The 25,389-nt window shown below is 42.4% G+C and overlaps 1 protein-coding gene across 2 annotated transcripts in view; it reads left to right on the top strand.

The window, feature by feature from the left end:
* Positions 1–25,389, top strand: part of kaznb (kazrin, periplakin interacting protein b) — a 176,921-nt gene that overhangs the window by 136,707 nt on the left and 14,825 nt on the right. For both annotated transcript variants that reach the window (XM_072452530.1, XM_072452531.1), the window contains 6 exons: positions 12,196–12,387; positions 17,902–18,038; positions 19,339–19,509; positions 21,379–21,559; positions 23,457–23,590; positions 24,370–24,493. In XM_072452530.1, coding sequence (XP_072308631.1) covers positions 12,196–12,387; positions 17,902–18,038; positions 19,339–19,509; positions 21,379–21,559; positions 23,457–23,590; positions 24,370–24,493 — 939 coding nt within the window. The remainder of the gene's footprint in view (positions 1–12,195; positions 12,388–17,901; positions 18,039–19,338; positions 19,510–21,378; positions 21,560–23,456; positions 23,591–24,369; positions 24,494–25,389) is intronic.

The following is a 25,389-nucleotide window of genomic DNA, read 5'->3' as shown; positions in this document are numbered from 1 at the left end:
TGGGTCGACCTCGGGAGGAGTTATCCAGGGTTAGATTTGTCATGGATGTTTTAGGTCTGATGGGTGAGGAACGGTCAAACGGCTCAAATAAAGGCCCTTTTGACCCGGGACCTTCTCGTTGCGGGGCAGGATTGCTAACCAGAGATGACCGTGGTGGGTTTTATTGCTCGCTTAGCGGCTGAGTGTCTCTACTGTGTCAATACGTAAAGTGAGTGCATTAACAGCCCGTGTGTGGCGTGTGCGCTCCATTTGTCTCCACTGACCCTTTAGATGACCCTTTAGATGTGCTGACCCTTTAGATGATCAACTAGGACTGCTCTACAAAGGTTAAACATGTTAAAGGTGCACTGTGTAGCTTTTCTGGTGGAGGTTGTAATGGCAGAAAATGGGTCATGTCATGTCATTCTAATGTTGTTTTAGGCCATGACATGTCACGGAATTAATATCTGTGTTGTTCTCCTGTGTGCAGATGGGATAAGAATATGAGGTCCTGATTATACTGAATATCTACTGTCCGGCGCCTCTTAATCATCAATTAATGCGTCAGGACCGGATTCAGTGTGGAAATGGTCTTTGATTAAACCTCTGAAGAGAGAGCTGGAACCGTCACAGACGTGATAGTCTGGTCTATCTCTTTTTGAGCTGATTTGGGTTGTGATTATGTCATGTTTGTTACCACCTATAAAAGGTGTACTTTGTAACTTGTAAGGGAGGTAGGGACAGAACGAACTTGTCTTAGGGAGAGTGAGGGTGTTTATCCACTGTGCACGTGAATAAACTTCCACCTTTTGAGAGAGACCGAGAGACTCTGTTTCTGCTTCAAGTTATTGCCTGGTTACTCTTTACTTGATCATTGTTTACAGGAAACTGCCGTAACAAGGTTCTGCGGTCTTGAGATGTAATGGGTTTTGCAGTCGTTGTAATGCTAACAACAACCATGCTAACAGCGCTCTTCCTGGTTCTCGCGTTCTTCACTTTATAATGCTTTATACGTCGATGCACACAGTACACAGAGGTCTCATTTTGAGCTTAAAGGAGACATATTATGCCTTTTTATGTACTTTGCATTGACCTACAACACAAGTTGATCATTATTTTAGATTTTGTTCAATATTAACGGCAATGTTGATCTAAAATGGCTTAACAATAGAAACAGGTTCATCGACTTCCTGTTCAAAACTGATAAGCTCCTCCCCTTTATAAAGTGACATTTCGCCGTAACAAGCAGCAGATTGTCATTTAAGTGTTTTTGTTTTTGAAAAGCGGCTATGTGACATGTTTTTAATCTTATTGTATCATTCAGTGTCTTACATTTTCAAATAATCGCAACTAAGTACAGTGAAGTGGGCGGGAATAGGGGGTAGGTGAAACCAAGAATACAGAAATCAGAATCATAGGTTTATTGCCATTGTCAGTGAATAAAAACAAGATTCACAAACTAGGAACTTTCTTCATGAAACATGAAACAACAAATATAATAGCAAGATATAAAAAACAATAATAAGGCATGAATAAAACATTTGGTTAACTAAATAAACATACACTAAAAACATGCTTTAATCAATCAAAATACAACTTTGAGTAAACTAATGATGAGGATACACTGTTAAAAGCGAAGTTACAGATATCCACTTGCAGGTGTTTTTGATGTTAAGAATACTTGGCCTTGCAGTGACATCTGCTTGACTTCATGCTGATAAAGAGGACTACACTGTGCAGACAAAGCAGTGACGTCTCCATGGACACGAGCAGGTAGCAAAAGTCCACCAAAAAATCTACATAGTGCACCTTTTAAAGTTTGTGCTCCGAGCGGGAACGGTCCAACTGACTGATTATTGGAGTATTCAGGTGGAGAAAAATGAAACGCATGATGAATAACCAACTAAATACAAGCTATACATTATCTGAAATACTTGTTTTGAGATAAATCATAGCAACACACCAGGGGAATAAAAATCTTTAAATGCGTTGCTAAAATATGTCAGTGACTAATAGCAACCGCTTCTTTAGGTTTTCGAATTGTAGGAATGTAAAACTGATTGAAAATGTTTGAATTTAACTGCAGCCGTATTCAGCTTCTTATTTCACCAAAGACTGTGGAGTAGTGTTCACCCTCCAGCTGTGGGGTTGCACATTCAAACCTCATCACCATCAGAATATGTGTGCTGTTTGGTGTGGGCCGAAGGGGCAAATTGGCAGCCGCTCTTCCATCAGTGGTATTGATTCGAAAAATAATTGAGTTGGCGCAATTATCAAATTAAAACAAGCTGTAATATTCTTGCGAGATGGTTAAAAAAATGTACTGAAAAATCTAATTAATTAATAGAATGTCCTGCAAATAACAAAATATCATGTACTTTTGTTGCAATATTTTACACATATATTGCAAATCTATTTATTTATATCAAAAACATTTCTTGGAATTGCAATAACACAAAATGAGAAATTAGGACCGTTGCCAAAGTAATTCACATTTTAAAACTAAATATTGCCTCCTTTGAATTGGAAATGATCCTCAAAATGTTGCATAACAGGAAGTTGGAACCCACATATTAACAAAGCGTCTCTCTATTCAGGTCATCTTTGGCACCGCTTCTCACTATTTATACCTCAATAGACAAACACACAACAATAGATTTGGAGATGACTCCGCGAGTGCTGGCTCAACATCAGCCGAGGAAATGAGCCTTGAGTTGTAACTCCTCTGCAGCTGTCACTGTGATTCAGAGTGTGTGGATCTCATATGGTTTAACACCAGAGAGGCTCCTGAGAGGGGCTCCTGAGAGAGGCTCCTGTGGCGGTTTGTCCTCGGGGAGAAACCGTACTCTGAGTCCACGACGAGTCCTCCTCCTGGCAACAGTTTATCCTGCGAGACCAAAGTGGATGCTGATTTATTGTTTGGTTTATTGTTTGGAAAGAAAGGAGAGAATAACTCGAGGCTTTGAAAGTTTAGTTTAGTCATAGATCTTTGCAGAGAGTTTTTTTTTATTGCAATAACTTTAGAAAAATAGGATACGTGTGAAAGTGAAGTAGGACTTAATAATTTAAAGGCGCACTATGTAACCTTTATAGGGGATATATTATGCAAAATACACTTTATTAAGTTTTTAATCTGGTCACAACAGTGTTTTCTTGTCATTGGTTTACTCAAAGTTGTTTTTTGATTGATTCCTGCATGTTTGAGCCCTACAACTTTTTACCTACCCCCTATCCCCGCCCACATTCCTGTTTTTAGTTGCGATTATTTGAAAAAAATAAAATAAAGGAAAAAGACGATGATGCATGTCGGGTTCTAAACTGACACAAAGCCATTTTTCAACAATAAAAACACATAAATGAAAATCTGCTGCATGTCACAGTGAAATGTCACTATTAGGAGGCGGGGCTTATCAGTTCTGCAGTTTTCAACAGGAAGTCGGTGGATCTGTTTCTATTATTAAGCAGTTTAAGATCAAAATTACAGTTTAAAAAATGACAGTGTGGGACGAGCCGCACGCGGCTGCAGGTGAGCGGTAGGTGTGTTTTATGATTGATATGTGGCAGGACTAATCGGCAGTCCACGCCACGAGGAAATAAGACTCAGATTTATGCCAAAAAAATCGTCCATTCAACCTTTAAGTACCTAAACCTGTATGAAATATGATTGCTTTGCCTTGAATGTTCCACAGTATGACATCAAACGTACCTCTCCCTTTCGCCCCATTACAGATGTGGTGTTGTGTCTATAAGCTCCTCTCTTCAGACTTTAGACCTGTAACTCGGCGTGGTGGCGTTGCCTACGTGTCTCCATGTAGACACACGTCATGCTGTGGAACATGTATTTTTACTAGAATAACAGTTTGGGGATATATTTTGGAGGATTTTTTGTGTAGTTGGTAATTTAGGGAGTGATGTCTTGGACACAGCTTTAACACACAGAGCTAACCAGACACTGACGCTCACATTCTGAATAATACTTGTTCTACTCACGGCAAGGTCAACAGTACTAAAAGTCCATTATTTATAATGTGGTTTGAAGGCTTTTGAATAGTGTATTACCCACTATCTTCTGCTGTATGCCACTTGAGTGCGGTTGTATGTCGACTGTGATTACTGCTGTCCTAAAGATAAAGAGAAGGACCACGCACAGTTGTAGCTTGTTGTGGTGAAATAAAAAATACTGGAACTGGAACTATAGTGTTAATAATACTAATAATACAATACTAACATTTCACAATTTTGTTTTTAAAGAATATACTTTCTCGATACCAACTTTGATTCCAAAATTCTAATTAATTCACTTTTTTGGGTAAAGTTTTAAATAGACTGACATTTTCAACATAAAACAATTGTAGTTCTGATAACGCTCAAGATCGTTTTAAAACTGATCAGGAAAAGCAGCATTTTGTCCTGTTTATGGCATTTCTTTAGTATCTCGTAGTTTTGACACTTGTAACCTTTGTTTTGAGCCTCGGTTTGGAATGACTCTGCCATCAACACTGGGCTGTGTGTTTCCTTTCAATGTACATTAAATAAAGCTGTTACTGTTGAGCATTCAAACATTCAGATTGTTCATTCTTTTAAAAAACATTTCAGCTGCTGCTATAAGATATTGTTGGCCCAGAGTGTCTCTTAATGTTTGAATGTTGTTGCAGTTACATAACATATTTAGATCAGTGTTTTGAAGAGATGCCATTATCTCTATGTCTCTTTACTTTGCAGAAACTCGGCATGTGAACTGAAAGAGCTGTTTTGTATCTGTATATTTCACCGGCAGTATTTTTAGGAGCCGAATTTGGTGTGATCGATAATAATTGTAGATTTCCTAGCCTTTTTCTGGGGTGGTTAATTTGGTGGAAAATACTCCTGGGTTACGTTTAATTCTGCACCATGTTTTTATGCAGTTTGTCAATACTAAAATGACTGACTACTGCTCACTCAATTTGAATAAAACCACAGATTACGATCTTGTTACAGTTTAATTTGTTCCAGCGTCTCTATTTACACTGTTCTAACATCTCAAATTCAGTCTTGACTCTACGAAAAATACAGATTTGAATATTGTAACATAAAGACGATGTGATGCAATTTTCAACACGAAAAGATGGTTATTTTAATACCATGTGGTCTTTTATCACCGTTGCCATGGCAAATCACAATTCAAAACAAAATGGTATATCTTTTGAATTCATAGACCCAAAATTCTCAATCTTACCCGTTTCTCAGACTCGATCACTTGGCTAGCCGATGCTAACCAGAGTTACGTCAAATCAAACATCACATGCAAATTAGTTTTACATTTAATTCATGATATGGATGTTGTTTTTCTTCTCTTTTCACCAGCAACATGTAAAAGAGGATGTTCAGTGCTCACTAGTTACAAGAAGCACTCAAGATCAGCCTTTAGCTCAGATGCCAGTTGTACATGCTAAATATGATCTAAAATAAACACCAAACAGTATAACAGTGACTTATAGCAAGGCTTTGAGAGCTCCTAAATCTAGTCGATAAGTTGGTACCAGCTCTTGATTGTTCGCTAATGCTAACGGCTATCGGACTAAATACAGCCACTTGCTCCGCGTGGCTAAATGCTCGATAGCATGAGCATCGGAGGCTGCTAATCTACTCATTTAAATGTTTTGAATAGTGAAAAGTCCTCAAAATGTCTCCTGCAACAGAGAGCTGAAGCCCACCAACGGCTCCAGATTCACCAAAGGTCCATTTTGATCCTGTCCATGAGTGAACTAGTATCGATACTAGTATCGATACTAGTTCCAGTGTCGATCAGTTTCTGTGAATCGATTCTTTTGGCCGTCCCAGTCCTCAGGAATTCCTTTGACGTCACTTCTCCAGCGCTCTCGCTCCTCCTCTCTCTCGCTCCTCCTCTCTCTCGCTCCTCCTCTCGCCCCTCCTCTCGCTCCTCTCGCTCCTCTCGCTCCTCTCGCTCCTCCTCTCTCTCGCTCGCCCCTCCTCTCGCTCCTCCTCTCGCTCCTCCTGTCCCTCGCTCCTCCTGTCCCTCGCTCCTCCTCTCTCTCGCTCCTCTCGCTCCTCCTCTCTCTCGCTCCTCCTCCCGCTCCTCTCGCTCCTCCTCCCTCTCGCTCCTCCTCTCGCTCCTCTCTCTCGCTCCTCCTCTCGCTCCTCCTCTCGCTCCTCCTCTCGCTCCTCCTCTCGCTCCTCCTCTCTCTCGCTCCTCCTCTCGCTCCTCCTCTCCTCCTCTCGCTCCTCCTCTCGCTCCTCTCGCTCCTCCTCTCTCTCGCTCCTCTCCTCTCGCTCCTCCTCTCGCTCCTCCTCTCTCTCGCTCCTCCTCTCGCCCCTCCTCTCGCTCCTCCTCCCTCTCGCTCCTCTCGCCCCTCCTCTCGCTCCTCCTCTCGCCCCTCCTCTCGCTCCTCCTCTCGCTCCTCCTCTCGCTCCTCCTCTCTCTCGCTCCCCTCCTCTCGCTCCTCCTCTCGCCCCTCCTCTCGCTCCTCCTCTCGCTCCTCTCGCTCCTCCTCTCGCTCCTCCTCTCTCTCGCTCCTCCTCTCTCTCGCTCCTCTCGCTCCTCTCGCCCCTCCTCTCGCCCCTCCTCTCGCTCCTCCTCTCGCTCCTCTCGCTCCTCCTCTCGCCCCTCCTCTCGCTCCTCCTCTCGCTCCTCCTCTCGCTCCTCTCGCTCCTCCTCTCTCTCGCTCCCCTCCTCTTGCTCCTCCTCTCGCCCCTCCTCTCGCCCCTCCTCTCGCCCCTCCTCTCGCCCCTCCTCTCGCCCCTCCTCTCGCTCCTCCTCTCGCTCCTCTCGCTCCTCCTCTCGCTCCTCCTCTCTCTCGCTCCTCTCCTCTCGCTCCTCTCCTCTCGCTCCTCCTCTCTCTCGCTCCTCTCGCTCCTCCTCTTGCTCCTCCTCTCGCTCCTCCTCTCTCTCCTCTCGCTCCTCCTCTCGCTCCTCCTCTCGCTCCTCGCTCCTCCTCTCGCTCCTTCTCTCGCTCCTCCTCTCGCCCCTCCTCTCGCTCCTCCTCTCGCCCCTCCACTCGCCCCTCCTCTCGCTCCTCCTCTCGCTCCTCTCGCTCCTCCTCTCGCTCCTCCTCTCTCTCGCTCCTCTCCTCTCGCCCCTCCTCTCGCTCCTCCTCTCGCTCCTCCTCTCGCTCCTCCTCTCGCTCCTCTCCTCTCGCTCCTCTCGCTCCTCCTCTCTCTCGCTCCTCTCGCTCCTCCTCTCGCTCTCCTCTCGCCCCTCCTCTCGCTCCTCCTCTCGCCCCTCCTCTCGCTCCTCTCGCTCCTCCTCTCGCTCCTCTCGCTCCTCCTCTCGCTCCTCCTCTCTCTCGCTCCTCTCCTCTCGCTCCTCTCGCTCCTCCTCTCTCTCGCTCCTCTCGCTCCTCCTCTCGCTCCTCTCGCCCCTCCTCTCGCCCCTCCTCTCGCTCCTCTCGCTCCTCCTCTCTCTCGCTCCTCCTCTCGCTCCTCCTCTCTCTCGCTCCTCTCGCTCCTCTCGCTCCTCCTCTCGCTCCTCCTCTCGCTCCTCCTCTCTCTTCTCTCGCTCCTCTCCTTTCGCTCCTCGCTCCTCCTCTCGCTCCTCCTCTCGCTCCTCTCGCTCCTCCTCTCGCTCCTCTCGCTCCTCCTCTCGCTCCTCTTCTCGCTCCTCTCGCTCCTCCTCTCTCTCGCTCCTCTCGCTCCTCTCCTCTCGCTCCTCCTCTCTCTTGCTCCTCTTGCTCCTCTCGCCCCTCCTCTCGCTCCTCCTCTCGCTCCTCCTCTCGCTCCTCCTCTCGCTCCTCCTCTCTCTCGCTCCTCTCCTCTCGCTCCTCCTCTCGCTCCTCTCCTCTCGCTCCTCTCGCTCCTCCTCTCTCTCGCTCCTCCTCTCGCTCCTCTCGCTCCTCCTCTCTCTCGCTCCTCTCCTCTCGCTCCTCTCGCTCCTCCTCTCTCTCGCTCCTCTCGCTCCTCCTCTCTCTCGCTCTTCCTCTCGCTCCTCCTCTCTCTCGCTCCTCCTCTCTCTCACTCCTCTCCTCTCGCTCCTCTCGCTCCTCCTCTCTCTCGCTCCTCCTCTCTCTCACTCCTCTCCTCTCGCTCCTCTCGCTCCTCCTCTCTCTCGCTCCTCTCCTCTCGCTCCTCCTCTCTCTCGCTCCTCTCCTCTCGCTCCTCCTCTCGCCCCTCCTCTCGCCCCTCCTCTCGCTCCTCCTGTCTCTCGCTCCTCCTCTCTCTCGCTCCTCTCGCTCCTCTCTCTCGCTCCTCCTCTCGCTCCTCCTCTCGCTCCTCCTCTCTCTCGCCCCTCCTCTCGCCCCTCCTCTCGCCCCTCCTCTCGCTCCTCCTGTCTCTCGCTCCTCCTCTCTCTTGCTCCTCTCTCTCGCTCCTCCTCTCGCTCCTCCTCTCGCCCCTCCTCTCTCTCCTCCTCTCGCTCCTCTCGCTCCTCTCGTCCTGTTGTGACAGCTCGCTCCAGCTGCACAGAGGGAGGACGGCGCTAATGGCCTCGTCTTGATGAATTCTCTGATGTCACTTTCGGGGATGAGCTGCTAAATTGAACTGAGCAGTGTTTTCTCTCAGCGTTTGGAGAGGGAGAGGGCTTCCTCCTATGGAACAGCTTTTATGTCCAGACAGCGCTCTAAATGCACTCAGGGGTCAAGAAGTGACCACGGACCTCAGTGATAACTGCACTTCTCTCTGGTTCATTTATGTGACTCTAAGTGGAGAGGAGTGCTGCTGTTAGCTTGCTGCTATGTTAGCGTGCCAGCCAGTGTTGTGCCTATGGACTACTCCATGAACTCAAATGCAGTTAAGATAAAGATAATTATTTTACATTTTGCACACAAAAAAAATACCCACTTTATCCCGAAATAGCACATTTTTAGGTTTAGAATTGTATTTCCTGTTTGTAATTGATGATATCGCACAAGGAAATTACCCAGAAACCACTTGGCCAAAACTCATTTAATGTTAGATTGTTTTTATTTGACAATGAGAGCACCTCTGTTTTGTTGAATTAATGTTTCAAGGGTTAAAAAAAGTAGTTTTAAAAAAAATTATGCATAAACTTTGGATGGAATGCGTGTCCATTGTGTGATGTCACTTCCTGTCTACTTTTCTCCACAGATGGCTACTTGATTGGTGTATAACATTTACACCAATCTTTTATATTTAAAACGGGTATAAATATACCAAATAAAGTCAGAATTAGAAGATCATGGAAAAACCTGCCATACGCACTTTAAACTATAGATTCATAATTGATAACAGATAATTGCCTAGGTTTGTTTCTTCACTTCTTGCTCCAACAAAAATAAGTGTTTTATTTATTTCAGGGGGGAAAAAGTGGAGTCTTTTTCAAGAATACCCTGTTAAATACAAAAAAATAACACGCAATAGCTAAAATGTTCATAAATGTGTTAATGTATTGAATGTTTTATTTATTGTTTCATGAACACATACTTGAATGAATACTATTTATAAGCCTTTTTAATAAGAACTATGTTTAAAAATGTCACATAGGCTGCATCAGTCACATTCTCATTCCGATGTCTGTTACACCACCTGCGTGTCTCCATAGAGATAGAAAAGTTTAATGTCATACTGTGGAACATTACAGACAAAACATTGCCAGAAAATCCTCCAGAAAGGTTACACAGTGCACCTTTTAACAGGAAACAAGTGCATTATAATACAGTATAATATCATTGTCAAAAGTTTAAGCATCGCATCTCATCAGTCAAGAGGTTTAGACGCAAAACTCTTTGTTAAGCAAATAGTTTTTGGCCTGACTGAGGTTTGAAAAGTAAGCAATGCGCACAGGTTTAATTGAATTCCGCCACAGGTGCTGTACACACTATTTATTTGACTCCACATTTTACGCACTAGAAATGGCTCTGTCAACACATTACAGGATTCAATTTATTTGCACTAAATCACTGTAATAGCTAATAACGTGAGCAGATCAACCTCCACGATTTACAGCCACGATCCGTCTTCTGAGCGGCCTGTCCCGGGATCACCGCTGAGCTCGGCAGAAAACGCGGCGTAAATAGCCACACTCGGGCCTCCGAGGCTGATAGTGGCGCAGACGTGGGCCGCCTGCGGGTAAACGCGCGAATAAGCCGATTTAAGAGCCGAGCGGGTTGTGAAAGACGTCCCCTCCGAAACATCTGCGGAGACGTGCTGCAGTGCGACGCGTTTCCTGCCGGCGAAACGGACGGACAAGGGCTTTCGCTTATCGAGTCGAGGCAGCGCTGAGAGCGGCTCCAGGCGCACGCTCACCTTTTCACTTTGTCAAATTATGAATGCAAGAACAGAACTAGTGAGACGCGTGATTGATGTGTCTTTCTCTTGCAATTTAAAAGAAACTTAAAGGTTTTTGCTGGTTTGAAGCATACAGCAGACAGTGATACATTTACATGGACAGTGAAAATGACATAACTAGGAATACCGTATTTTCCGGACTATAAGTCGCACCTTTTTTCATAGTTTTGGCCAGTGTGCGATTTATACTTATATTTATACTTATATACTTATACTCCAGAGCGACTTATATTTGATATTATTTGTTATTTTTGCACTTGCAACCTTATTTCATACTCCAGTGCAATTTATATATGTTTTTTTCTTCTCTATTATGCATTTTTTGGCTGGTGCGACTTATACTCCGGTGCGATTTATAGTCCAGAAAATACGGTAATTAGATCTGATTTTCGTGTCTACATGCAGAATAAAAGTCTGATCATCAAAAAGACCTGGTGACTATGGTAACAAGCTGCGGTTACACACTCAAATCTGTGTATAATCATCATTCACATTATATTAGGCGTTTCATGTCATTTGAATTAATCTAATCCTCCAGAAATCAGATTACAATCAGATTTTGGTGCGTATGTAACCATGGCTACTATCCGATGTGAGTAATCCGATTTCTTTGTTCGCACCTGCAGGTTTCAACAGGGAAAATGGTGCGAAACAAAAAAAAGGTGCATGATATTGTGGCAAAGACGAAAATGAAAGAGAAATTATTTTAAAATGAACCAACTCTGTCTTTCAGATACAACAGTTTTGTAAAATCCATGGATTCACTGACAAATGTGTTTTCGATGATCAGATTTCTCTTGTGCACATAAAACAGTAATGGGTTCTCTGATTATTCCAGTTATCTGATGTTTACTGGTTATGTAAATGTACCTACTCATGTATTTGGTACAATTCATTTTAAAACTCTCAATCTTTAACATTTTCTTTGCCTCATTAGTTTGGACAATCAGAGAGAAGTCAGATTACTCACAACTAAACATGTTTCCACTATTACAGTTTAAGAAGTAAAGGGTATATTACTGTGTTTTAGCCTGTGGTTTGTTGCGTGGTGCGTGTTTTTCTGTGAGCGTTACAAATGTCTGAGTGTCGCCTGTTGTTCTCTTGTTTCTGTTTCTGCTTCTCATCATTTGTCTTTGAGCTCAGCACTCGTCTCCTCCAGCCGCTCCAATCTTATATATGACATGTTCATGAATTAACAGCACTGGATCCAAATATTAAAGGTGCTCTATAAGCTTTTGGGTGGAGGGTTTCCATTCACATGCTCTGTCATGTTCCAGTGTGGCATCAGTAGTGTGTTTATTTAATGAGACAGAGACAATGCACACTATACATTCACTTCAGATCTATCTATTGCCATGGAGACGAGCAGGGTTTAAAGCATGTTTTCCTGCTATAAAACAATGAATAAATACAAGCTGGATAACTTTAATGCCATATGTTCTCCAAGCAGGTGGAGGACAACTGCCCCTGAACCAGAAGGTTTTGTAGTTAAGTGGAATACACCGCTTTATTCTTCAGTCGGGATGAAAGTGTCAAACTGTAGTGTTGCCAGAATCTACGTCATTCCTATTATTTGTGTGGTATTTATATATGATGCAATTTAAAGGTGCACTATGCAACATTTGTCTCGCTGGAAATGTAATAGCTTTGCCTGAAATGTTCCAGAAATGCTTTATTATTATTTTATTATAACAAGAATGACTGTGAGCAGAGACGTCGTTCACAGATACAAGTGTCAGCAGTGGCCCAAATACTGCCGGTTCAATCCCAGCTTAGAGCAGAGCAGAGGTGTCCTTGAGCAAAGCACTTCATCCACTTTTGAGTTCATTAGTGAATTCATTAGACTTTGAGCTTGTTAAGTATCGTAGCTGCTCAAGTTCCCATTGTTCAACCTTTAATTGTTAATTCCTGCACATGTTTTTCATTGACGGCGCATTTATCTCGACTCAAAACAGAATGTGGTTGCCTCTGTTCCAGTGCTGCTGCGTGAGGAGGTGGTCCAGCTGCAGGAGGAGGTGCACCTGCTGCGTCAGATGAAGGACGTCCTGAGTCGGGACATCGAAGACGCCCGCGACGGCAGCTCCACGAACGTCCTGTCTGCGGCCGAGCTCCGCACTCAGCTCGGGGACAAAGAGCAGGAGCTGGACCGCGCCAAAGAGGCACTGCAAGGTGACCACGGTGGAGTTTGGGTCGAGTTCAGACGAATCTGTTCAAACGCTGTTCAGTCTTGGAAAAGTGGAAAAACGTGACATAAAGAGTGTGGATTATGGTCAATATTTACAGATACTGCAGCTCATATTTAGAGATACTGCTCATATTTAGAGATACTGCTCATATTTAGAGAGATACTGCTCATATTTAGAGATACTGCTCATATTTAGAGAGATACTGTTCATATTTAGAGAGATACTGCTCATATTTAGAGAGATACTGCTCATATTTAGAGAGATACTGTTCATATTTAGAGAGATACTGCTCATATTTAGAGAGATACTGCTCATATTTAGAGAGATACTGCTCATATTTAGAGAGATACTGCTCATATTTAGAGAGATACTGCTCATATTTAGAGATACTGCTCATATTTAGACATACAGCTCATATTTAGAGATTAGAGAGATACTATCAAAACCAAATTTCGGGGTCTTCCAACATGGGGTCCAAGCCTTGAGGGAGGAGAGCCGTTTGTGTTTTTTAAAAGCAATGAATAAATAAATAGCCAATTTACTATTTTCTCACTATATTTTCTCGTGATTATTTAGGATACACAATCTTGTTCAATTTGATTTTATAACCTATAGTTTGTTTGGGGAATTATATAATTAAGCCCTCAATAGCCTTTATTGTTACATTAATGTTTATATGCGGCTGTGCATTTAATATAATTTTCATTGAGATGGAGAGTCATTTCTAATCCTTAATATTCAGCTTGGGTGTTTTTACTCGAGGCCCACAGCCGATACTTCGTCAGTAAAAGTAAGTGGTTTGGAGCCAAGTTCAGACTTTGAAGGAAGAAATATCAGTTTATTTATGTCAAATCGTGATTCTTAAAAATCTGTGTTCTTTGTGTTTGGGAAATCAAAGGTGATGCAGCCAGGGCTGTGTTCAAAATATCTATACGGCGATATATCGTCACGGGCTCCGTATCAAGTCGCTGTATCGATACTTTTCAGTAACGTTAATTTATTACAAATTGTCCGGGCGGCCGTTTAGAATCTCCCTCCTGTAGAGGGCGGTAAACAGCGCGGAGCTACTGAGACAGACACACAGCGTGCACCAGCTGTACACAGGCCTGAAGAAGAGCTTTTGGCTCCAAACGTCGCTACTGTTACACGCCTCCCTTTTCCATTCTATTTGATTTCCTTTTTCATTGATTTCATTCCTTTCACCCCTTTATTTTATACAAATTCAACGCAGCCCCGGAGCTAACTTAGCCCCGAGACCACCATTTTAGCCCCGGAGCTAACACAGCCCCGAGGTCACCACAACAGCCGAACCGGAGGCAAAAAAACGGACACAAACCTGACACCAACATCACACACATCTTCCCTACTCTACACTACATAAACCGAACGGTTAAACAATAAAACTATCCAACAGGGCCCCGCTGAGCGCCTGTTAACTTGGCGTTAGCCGCGGCCACTTCCGCGCTAGCGCTACTTAGCTCGGCCCGACCCGAAGAAACGGGATTTTAAGACCAAAACAACCACAAAAAGACACAAACAGAGGGTCAACAGACTCCCACACATCACACACATCACACAGACCTTGCCAATTGTTTGGCAACTTTACTTGAATGTGTTCTTTGCATAAGCTTTGTGGATAAACATGAAAATTCATGCATTTTCTTATCCGGAATAAAACAAATGCCCATTTGGTAAACTTTAAGACCCTTTTTTCAAAAAAGTATTGCTATACGTATTGTGATGAGGGAATTGTATCGGGACATACAAGTATCGGGATACGTATCGTATCGCGAGGGTCTTGGCAATACCCAGCCCTAGATGCAGCTGATTTTTACTGTTTTAAATAATGTGAAAGACAGAACTAGTCCATTTTAGCTCACAGACATTAGCATGCTAACAGAATAAAACACTATAATTAGATGCAGACAGTTCCACTCCATTAGAAGCTTCTACATTACAAAAGGCAAGTTTATTTGTAGAGCACATTTCATACACAAGGCAATTCAAAGAAAAAAATGCCTCAAATCACAAACAAATTAAACAATACATCATTTTTAGACACTCTAAGTGCAAAGTGTCTTACGTTTAACATTGTAAAATTGTAAAACATTGCGTCCTGGCTCCGACTCGCCCTTTGGGAACCGCCACTTCAAAAAGCCACGAGAAAACTTTGCTGATTACTTAATTAAAATGATTAGATCTAGTGAAATGAAGAGACATCTAAACGCGCTGCCGATGCTTTGATGGCGGTTGTAGGATAATCCGCAGTATTAGCCGGGCTTGTATTTTCAGACAAGTGGCAACAGTTCCTCGGCTTGATGGGATGAGTCCTCAGAGTTTCGACATGAAGCTGAACGTCTCCTGCTGCAGCCCGACTCTTCCACCTCCTTCTAATTACCATCCATCAATCACGGCCTCTCTCAAATATTCATGTGCTACTCAGAGCCCGCGGATGCGTTGTTGTTTTCATGTCCTGTGAGGTCATTAGACATTTTATCCCTGAGATTACAGTAAATGTCAAACGCGCATTAAAAATAAATATCGATATAAGAAATATGCGGTATGATTGGTTTTCCTGAATAATTGAAATACAAACCAAATATTCGGCTTTAACGTACATGATGTAAAAGTAGATCATCATTTTACATTTTGTTCATTGTAAAGCGCAATATTGATCCAAAACGGCTTTGTAATAGAAACAGGTCCATTCACTTCCTGTTCAACACTGCAGCTCTGATAAGCCCCGCCTCTTCACTGTTGCAGGACAAAGCAGGATTACTCAAACATGATTGATTCATTAATCAACATACAACTTTGGGTTAAAACCTGTTACCACCCACCTGTCCGCCGGCGAACATTTTCTATATCTCAAATATTCTCTTACATCATCACTTTTATTTCCGTGGTCAATACAAGCAAGCCATACATCATTTTAAAGCTTATTTTCTCAACAAAACGAATATGTCATTGATTTACATTGAATAATATGCCCCAAGAAGCAATTGCCAATAGTTTGTGAGAAAGTCTCAACTTTTACAAACGCATGTCCTACCTGTTTGCTGTTTATGACGGACGAAACGGCTTTAATTCTGTACATCCTTGTATTCAGTCTGTCTGTAAGGCATCATTGAAAAACAATATCCACTTGTATTTTTCCTGAAGTTATCCGATTTCGAGATATTGTCAAGTAAACAAAGTTTTCTTCGTTTCTCGCCGGACGAGAATGCGCTTGTCCGGCGCATTTCTCCGTCCATAACAAATGACCTGTTTGACCTATAAAATAATGTTGGGTATCCTTCTTTTCTTCAGACTGTTACCTACAGAATGAGACCATCCACGAATTTTTCTGTCCACGGGTTTGTTTGCTACAGCCTCCGCAAAAAAAAAATGCGCCGTTTGCGACGCACATGGATTAGTTTGTTTACATCTAAATAGCGCCGCGTGCGAATGACGTAGCTGAGATTGATTGACATATTATTCTAGCCAATGAAAATAGCTTTAGAAAGAGAGGCGGGACAAAGGGCTTATTGACACAGAATCTTCTGTATTCTCGTGCGTAAGGCTCCGGGAAGGCTGTAAAGAGCCAGATTTCTCGGCAGGATTTTGCGCATAACGTTTTCTGAGTTTATTAGCCTTTTGGACGTGCATATTGTTAGATATATGTATTATTATACCAATACAAAAATAAAATAAAAATATTATAATTTTTTATTTTTTTTTTAACCTCTATATGGGAAATTCATGGGTAAACCCATATTTACACATTTTCACATATTTTTTTTTTAGCAGTTATAATTGCTATTAGTGGCCTACAAAACATCAAAATGTATGTTTTATGATCATAGAGGAGCTAAAATTGTAATAAAACAGTTTGGCACAGTTGGCACATATTTGGATCACTTGTTCCAAATATACTTTTTGATACAAAAAGGTCAACAGCACCAAAATGCCTGTTCCCAGAGATCTGAAACTTTACACAGTTGCTGTCAACAAGATAAACATCATGTACAGTGAACAGCATATGCACACAATGAAGTATGTCATGCTCAGGACCATTAAACATTAACAATATTCAGGCGAGACTAAAAAAGGATGTTTTGTGTATGTTTGGGCCTCTGTAGTGTAAGTTCTGAAGCCCTGACAGTGTTCATGTGCACATCTGCAGAAACTAGAAGGCCTAAGCTTTCTAATGATGCGTCACACTTGCATGTGGGCTTTAAGATCCTCTTTTAATAAGCAATGCCATTTGGGTATGTCCAACCATTGTGCACAGGGCGAAAATAGGTGGATGGTAACAGGTTAACTAATGATGATGATGAAGTAGTAGTGTTATAACAAGGCTAAAGGCTCATTAAAGTGGATTTTGCAGAACATTCCTCCTTTAAACTAGTGGGACTGACGAATGACTAAACTAGATTCATAAAAGGTTTAAGAATGTGACACATTTGTCTTGGTTTGGTCCTGGTTAGGATCCACTTTGAGTCCCACATGTACATTTGGTCTGGTTGTTGGTTGTTTTTGGTCTAGTCTTTGTTTAGTTCGCAGGGACAAACGGGGATCAGGAAGCCACATCTAAATGAGGTCTGACTTAAAGACCAAATGTATCCGTTTAAAACCAGACATTTACTTGAACTAAAGCAGATTTAAAACAGTTCATCACCTCCAGGACGAAACCAGAACTTTAAACGTTATTAAAAAATGTTGCTTTTCAAGAGAGCCAGAGAAAAGGCAGCGTTTGTCGTTTACTGTTGCACTCGTAAAGCGTTGTGCAACTGCTGCTGAACAGGTTTGGATGTCACGCTCCAGTAATGTACGAACGTTGCAGACTGGAATACTTTCTGAATGACACATGTCCCCCCCGCTCGCTCTCCCTCCTTCACTGTCACCTAAGACATACCACTGTCATGTCCTCAGTGCGTTGTGAGCAGCAGAGAATCGGATACTCCTCTGTCCAGTCAAAACAAATAGCTGGATGCATAAATATCTGACACTTCCCCACATCATTACGTCATCGTTCCCCAAGAGCCAAAAGTGCGAGCACAGAAGACAGACTGCCCCCTAGTGGTTTCTGTGTGAATCTACAGCTCATTTGACATGATGGGATTCACTATCTAGGAAAAAGCTTTGGATCAGGATGAAAGCAGGACTACGCCGGACTTTAAACGGATTGAACACACCACTAATCCATGTTAAAAGTATAATCAAGCAGGACTTAAAGGTGCAGCTTGTAAAATGTATGCCATTTGCTTGTTTTCATGTTTGTTTTTTCCAATGCTCCACTGTATGGCATTAAATGTATCTATCTAGCTTTTATTCAATGGCTAGCTCAGTGTTAGCGTCAGTACTTCCTGTATGATTCTATCTCTATGGGTTTTCTCTAAGTCTGTCTAAAATTAACAAATACTAATGCGATCGGCGAACAGTGTGTACGGCGAGCAAATCAAATCTAGGACTCTGTAAAGCAGCATTTTACCCTTCTTCTCTCTCTTCCTCACAGCGATGAGAGCGGACCGAAAACGTCTGAAGGTGGAGAAGTCGGACCTGGTGAGTCAGATGCAGCAGCTGTACAGCACGCTGGAGAGCAGAGAAGAGCAGCTCCGAGAGTTCATCCGCAACTACGACCAACACAGGAAGGTAAACGCACACTAAAGTCGGGAGGAAAACGCCTCGTTGCAGTCCTACTAATAATAATGCCACAGTCGAGCTTCAGTTAAATGCAGTGGTGAAAAAGCACACACGTCCAGCTTAATGCAACTGTTTTAAAGGTGTGTTTATGTAGTTTTAATAAAAGTGAAGCCCTGTTTATAATTAACCCAAAGCTGATTGTCACTTTGAAATGATGGTCATCCTCCAATAGTAGGATTATTGTTGTGGCTGTAACATCAGAGCGTTTGTAGCAAAACTTAATACGCCAATTATTAGAATACGCGTAATTGAATTCAATCGAAATTTGCTTTGAATTGTTTCAACACATGTTCAAAAACGGCTCTATTTTCTTTTGTGTGACAGTTTATAGCCTCAAGCAGAAGGTTTCAATTATCTTCTTACATAACCGCACTTGGAATGTGCTCTCTATATGGAATAAAATAATAAATATAATATTACAGCGTTACAGAACCGATCTTAGAACGGAGCTCCTTTTGTTCAAGCTGATTCGAGCACAATGTGTTGCTGTTGCATCACATTGTTCACTCTGGGGAGCACAATAATCAGATAATCCAATAATTAGATTTGATTTTTGCTGCGCGTTTACATCAATAAGAGATGAGATTTTAGAGTAAGATTCTTTGTATTAGTAGCAAAACATTTTTGCATTTTTCTTGTCCGGTTTTGTCTTTGGTTTACTTTAGTTTAGTCTTTACTTCTTCATTCAGGGACCATGTACAAAAGCTCTAATCTCACTAGAGAAAAGATGATCAGATTTAGCCACTGCTACTGCTACTTTCCCTGTGCAGTCCCTGGACATAATTAAAAGTACACATTTCATTACGATTACAACTCATTACAGCTCATTAGCTCAATAAAATACACTATAAAATGTCCCTATTCAAAAAATTATTTATAAAAGATTATTTCCTAAAATTACTAAATTAGATATTAGTATTAGTGCCCAGTTTTACAGTTAAATTACAAATACAATTTACCTTGGCAAATGCTGATTATCCTCGTGCTTTTTCAAGTTGCAAGTGAAATTGTGAAAACTGAACTCAACTTTCTGGAATTTGTTCGCCTGTTTTGCATATTTTCCCTTGTCAAAAGATACACGGCGAGCAGTGCACAATCAAAGAGAAATCCGATTACATTTCAATCATCTGATAACTCCAGAACGCGATGACAACACGACGTTGTGCCAGTGACTGAAATGAACACAGCAAAATGAAAGCATAACCTTTTCCTTTTTCCACCACTGTTTTGTTGTTGTTTTTTTGCTCAGGAGAGTGAGGATGCAGTGAAGGTTCTGGCCAAAGAGAAGGACCTGCTGGAGAGGGAGAAGTGGGACTTGAGGAGACAGACCAAAGAGGCCACAGAAACTGCCGTGACTCTGCGCTCTCAGATCGACCTGAAGGGGAACCGCATCAAGGAGCTGGAGGCCGAGCTCACCATGGTACAAACACTAACCGCCTCATCTCTTTTCACTTTGTAGGTTTGTCTTTTCTTTTCTTTCCTCCAAATGTTCAAAAATAAATTTAAATACATTACTTTTTTATTTTTACTCTTTTTTTTTGTTCTACAGTTTTATTCGCTATTTATTCTAGGTTATTTATTTACTGTTTTTAACTATTTTATTGTATTGTATTGACGGTATTCTTTATCATTATGGTTAGGAGCCCTGATAGATTAAGTGTAAGTGAAAGCAAGTTTTGTGTGCAGCACTTTGGAAACGTTTGGGTCTATTAAAAGAAATGTGGTTTAAAAGAGCTAAATATTGTAGAAACATCTAACTTCTAACTTTGAAATGTACACGATTGAACCTTTCCTGTTCGGAGCCTGATCGTCTTCACTGAGCTGTTGTTGCTTTGCCCGGAATGTTCCACAGTACGGCATTAAACTCATTAGCATCGTTAAACTAAAATACCCTGACAAACACGCATCACTGTGAGCCGGCTTGCCTCTCCGCAGACCTCATCTGCTAAAGACAGATTTAGGTTCAATGCTGTGGAACGTTCCAGGCAAAGCAACGACATCTCCGTGGAAACAGAAAAGTATCTCCTATTTGGGCTTTTAGGTTTACTGTGTGTATATAGTTTATTACTCTTACATTATCTTTTTTTTCACAATTTTTATGTCCAAAATCCAAAAAGATGCAAAACACTGGGAAACTGACATAGTGCATCGTCCTCTAATGTGGATTTATCCAACGTGAATAGAGTTAATGCTTCATCAGTTGAAACCACAAAGACTTTATGTCCACACTTTTTCAATGATGTGTTATTTATGTTAACGTAAAGAACACACAATTGAAATAAATAAATACATGGTGATGAACTGCCGTATTTTCCGGAGTATAAGTCGCACCAGCCAAAAAATGCAAAATAGAGAAGAAAAAACATGTTTAAGTCGCACTGGAGTATGAAATGCATGTGTAAGTGTGAAAATAACAAATAACATCACATATAAGTCGCTCCGGAATATGAATATAAGTATAAATATAAGTATAAGTTGCACCCCGGCCAAAAAGCGGACTATAAGTAGCATGCGATTTATAGTCCGGAAAATACGGCAAGTATTGTTTACGTATTCAAATCAACTGCTACATTTCTGATATTTGTGCTGTAAAGAATAGTCTATAATTCCCCTTCCTAAGTGTTCATCTGTTAATCAAACAGCACGCGCCTCGCAAAGTATTTAAAGCATTTACAGTGTTATCATAGTTCATATTTGTATCTAGTGTGTATGCAAATAAACACACTGCACTCGCTGGATTAAGCACCACATTTGCATGTTTGATTTGGCTACAATTCAAATGCATTTTGTTCATGGATTTTGTGTTTTTCTTTTTTTTAATGGCACTAATAACTAAAGTCACACCTTTTTTTACCACCCATTGCCCAAATTGCAATTTGACCAGAGCAGAAATATGAACTTTGTCTGAACTTCCTGATTAAGTCAAACCATAACGCGTTGATTTTCTATTTTATGATCTATGAATGCTTAAGAATTTTTGTTTTAAGACTTTGTAATGGTAAAAATTTAAATCATCACGGAATTTTATGTGCAAACATGTGCAATATTTAACACAGCATTGTTTAAAAAAAAAAAAAAAAAAAAATCAAATGTACTCCCATCCATGGATTCCCGAGTGATGAATAAATTGGCACTATTGGCATTAAAATGAACAATTCAAAATAAAATAATAGACATTTCAAAGTCCACAAAGAGGGAGCTGGAGCCCTTGAATATACCAGCAAAATGGCACCTTATAGTCATGTTTATGTCGTTATATTCTTTACATTCGAGTGTCTTCTAATCCCAGGCTAAGCAGTCTCTGGCCACGCTGACCAAGGACGTACCGAAGCGTCACTCGCTGGCGATGCCCATGGAGCCGGTGGTGAACGGGAGCCAGGAGTGGGTCATGCATCCGGACCTGCCCCTCACCGCCGCCATCCGCCAAAGCCAGCAGACGCTCTACCACAGCCACACCACGGACCGGCCCGGTACAAACACTCGCCCTCCTCTGCTCTCTCTGCGCTGCTGCAAAACTAACCCTGGTTTCCCAATGCGGTGGTTCCCAACCCGTTTGTCTTGTTTAAGTCATATCGTCTGCACACGTCAAAACATTCTTGATTAAAGGAGACGTAACATGCTAAATGTACGTGTATAACCCTTTGGTCGTGTTATTATGGGTTTCCCTCGTCATAACCGTACTCAAAGTTGTATACTGATTGATTCAAGCTGTTCCTGTCCTGCTTAAAACCCAAAAAGGGAGAAGGGTCGTGAGGCCCCGCTTTTACAGTCTGTATATCAAAAAAATGGGTGCAGGGTGGCAGAGCAGTTAGAGCTTGCGCCTCCAAATAAGGAGATCATAGGTTCAACATCACATGATCTCTCTGGGTGGAGTTTGCACGTCCTCCCCGTGTTACCGTGGGTTCTCTCCGGGTCCTGCGGCTCCTCCCACCGTCCAAACACGTCCCTAGTGAATGAATGTGAGAGTAGATGTTTGTCACCCGCGACCCCGAACGGGAACAAACGGTAGAAAATTCAATTCAATGTATTTTTGTAATGCCCAAAATCTCAACAACAGTTTCCTCTGAATGAATGAGTGACAAAAGTAAATGGAAAATTTCCACTCACTACAGTGAAATGAAGCGATGGGGCAGCTGCAAAGGCAGTGCTGCTGTTTCAAACGGGAACAAAATAAAATTAACTAAAATAATGATCAGCATATGTCATAAACCAGAAATAAATATGTTGTCTTCAAATGTTCATCTATAAAACAGACTGCAGATGGAAATTTGCTATTTAACTATATAATCTGGTGCAGAACTTCCCTTTTTGATGTTTCTGTACATTGTGTCTTCAAATAATGACTAAACTTAACAAAAACTAAATGAATATATATAAAAGTGTGTTATCTCAAAACAGCCAAAACATAATGTTCAATTAATATCCTCTAGTTTAACTAACTGTAAATCAATGACAAAAAACATTGTGACGTAAGTGCATGGCCGCGTACGGCAGGTTGGGAAACACTGTGCTAAAGGGCTCCGACACTAACTTTGGGACGTGTGTCTGTGTGTCTGTGTGTCTGTGTGTCTCTGTGTGTGTCTGTGTGTCTGTGTGTCTCTGTGTGTGCGCGTGCGTCTGTGTGTGCGTGCGTGTGCGTGCGTGTGTGTCTGTCTGTGTGTCTGTGTGTCTCTGTGTGTGTCTGTGTGTCTCTGTGTGTGTCTGTGTGTGTGTGTCTGTGTGTGTGTCTGTCTGTCTGTGTGTCTCTGTGTCTCTGTGTCTGTGTGTGTGTCTGTGTGTGTCTGTCTGTCTGTGTGTCTGTGTGTGTGTCTGTGTGTCTGTGTGTCTGTCTGTGTGTGTGTGTCTGTGTGTGTGTCTGTCTGTCTGTGTGTCTCTGTGTCTCTGTGTCTGTGTGTGTGTCTGTGTGTGTCTGTCTGTCTGTGTGTCTGTGTGTGTGTCTGTCTGTCTGTGTGTCTCTGTGTCTCTGTGTCTGTGTGTGTGTCTGTGTGTGTCTGTCTGTCTGTGTGTCTGTGTGTGTGTCTGTGTGTCTGTGTGTGTGTCTGTGTGTCTGTGTGTCTGTCTGTGTGTGTGTCTGTGTGTCTGTGTGTGTGTCTGTGTGTCTGTCTGTGTGTGTGTCTGTGTGTCTGTGTGTGTGTCTGTGTGTGTCTGTGTGTGTGTGTGTCTGTGTGTCTGTGTGTGTGTCTGTGTGTCTGTGTGTCTGTGTGTCTGTGTGTGTGTCTGTGTGTCTGTGTGTGTGTCTGTGTGTCTGTCTGTCTGTCTGTGTGTCTCTGTGTCTCTGTGTGCGCGTGCGTCTGTGTGTGCGCGTGCGTGTGTGTCTGTCTGTGTGTGTGCGGTGTTTCTTCTGTAAATGAACGCACACGACCCCAGCTGTGGTGAGGATCAGCCCGGGACACTCCAGACAGCCCTCCGTCATTTCGGACGCCTCCGTTGCCGATGGCGACCGCTCATCCACCCCGAGCGACATCAACTCCCCTCGACACCGAACACACTCGCTCTGTAACGTAAGAGACGCCAAGTAATGACACGTCCACACACATTCACCTGAGTCTGAGCTGCCCTGGGCTTGTGGTGCTGCTGGTGCTGCTGGTGCTGCTGGTGTTGTGTTTGTTTAACAGGGCTGCACAATATTTAACTATTTGGAATGACAATAAGACGTTTCCAATGCTTTTTGTTTCACTTCTTGGAGCAAAGAGTAAAGACTAAACACAGAGGTGTTAACGTGTATTCTAAGACTCTTCTTTAATGTTCAGGCTCTTCTTTAATGTTCAGTCTTAAATATTATCATGCCAACCATGTACTTTAGTGCAAATGTAAATATAGAACACAGCCAGAGCAAAGTACTTTACAGGCACGTATCAAAACACTCAGAAATAAAACCTTGCCAACACAATGCAAAATGAAACATTGAAGAATTACCAGAAATCTTTCAAAATCCTTAAAACCTCGTTCTAAAACAATGAGTCAATCTTGATCCAGGTGTAAGATGGCACATTTAAATGGTCCTACCAGATACAGTTGGTAATGAGCAACGCTAGTTGTAAAACTCAAAATGCCGACGCATATTATGATTAAAAAAAACACCAACTTAGAATCTTATGAGGAAGATACTGTATTTTCTTAACCACTATGACATCACAAATGTCACTTTATATGGAGCATGTTTGTGGTTTATCATCGAAACTGAAAAAGATCATTGTGCATCCCTACTTAACGCCGTGTGTTGCCTCATAAATGTTCATTAGAATGTGTAATAATAATGTGTTTGTCCCGATGGCTGTAGTCTATGGAGGATTTGGAGGACCAGAAGCGTAAGAAGAAGAAGGAGAAGATGACGTTAGGTTCCTTATCGCGGGTCTTCACTCGGACCAAACAGAGGAAGTCGCTGGAGCCCGGTCTGTTTGATGGTAGTGCCACCCCTGACTATTACATAGAGGAGGATGCAGACTGGTGATGCAGACTGGTGATGCAGACTGGTGATGCAGACTGGTGATGCAGACTGGTGATGCAGACTGGTGATGCAGACTGGTGATGCAGACTGGTGATGCAGACTGGTGATGCAGACTGGTGATGCAGACTGGTGATGCAGACTGGTGATGCAGACTGGTGATGCAGACTGGTGATGCAGACTGGTGATGCATGTGTGAGCGTGTGCGTGTACAGAGCGTAGGTCAGAGACTGCTAATCTCAAATGTACAGGCACTCAAATGTATGTTTGTAAATGAGATATATATTTATAGTTGTACATGTATGCATATGTACATATGTTTACATGCGTATAAATATATATTTGGGGATATCATGTGTAGACACTTCTATGCTGTATGATCTTCCAAATGTCTAATGTTTTTATAAATCTGGAGACTTGAAGGACTGTTTATATGTAAATAAGTTATTGTGAAACTAGTGTTTCTACTGTAAATGTCATTTGGATTTGTTATAGTTGCTTTTATCATGCTCTTTTTTAGTTTTTCATTATTACCAGTCATTTAAATAAGGGGATTTGATTGGCTTTGATTGTTATTTATAGGTAAAATTTTGTATTTTTACAAAAATATCGCAACTTTCGAGCTTTCAATGTTAAAAACTGCCTCATCCTTTTTGCAAAAACACCAGAATGTGGACAGTACGGTGGCCTCGGAGGTTCACACAACACTAAAATATAAATCGCAGACAGAAGCAGCCTTTGGTAAAAGGGTTAGAACTTATTGCAGAGGACACATGACAATTTTTATTAGTAGAATTAAGTAGAATAGTGTCTGTAGTCGATAAATATGTTATCCACAAGTATAAGTGCTTATTT

This window comes from Eucyclogobius newberryi, unplaced genomic scaffold (genome assembly GCF_026437365.1).
Source record: "Eucyclogobius newberryi isolate DKJ021-1_F unplaced genomic scaffold, fEucNew1.0.hap1 SCAF_19, whole genome shotgun sequence".
NCBI lineage: Eukaryota > Metazoa > Chordata > Actinopteri > Gobiiformes > Gobiidae > Eucyclogobius > Eucyclogobius newberryi.
The sequence above is the reverse complement of the archived record's forward strand: the minus strand, read 5'-3'. Positions and strand labels throughout refer to the sequence as shown.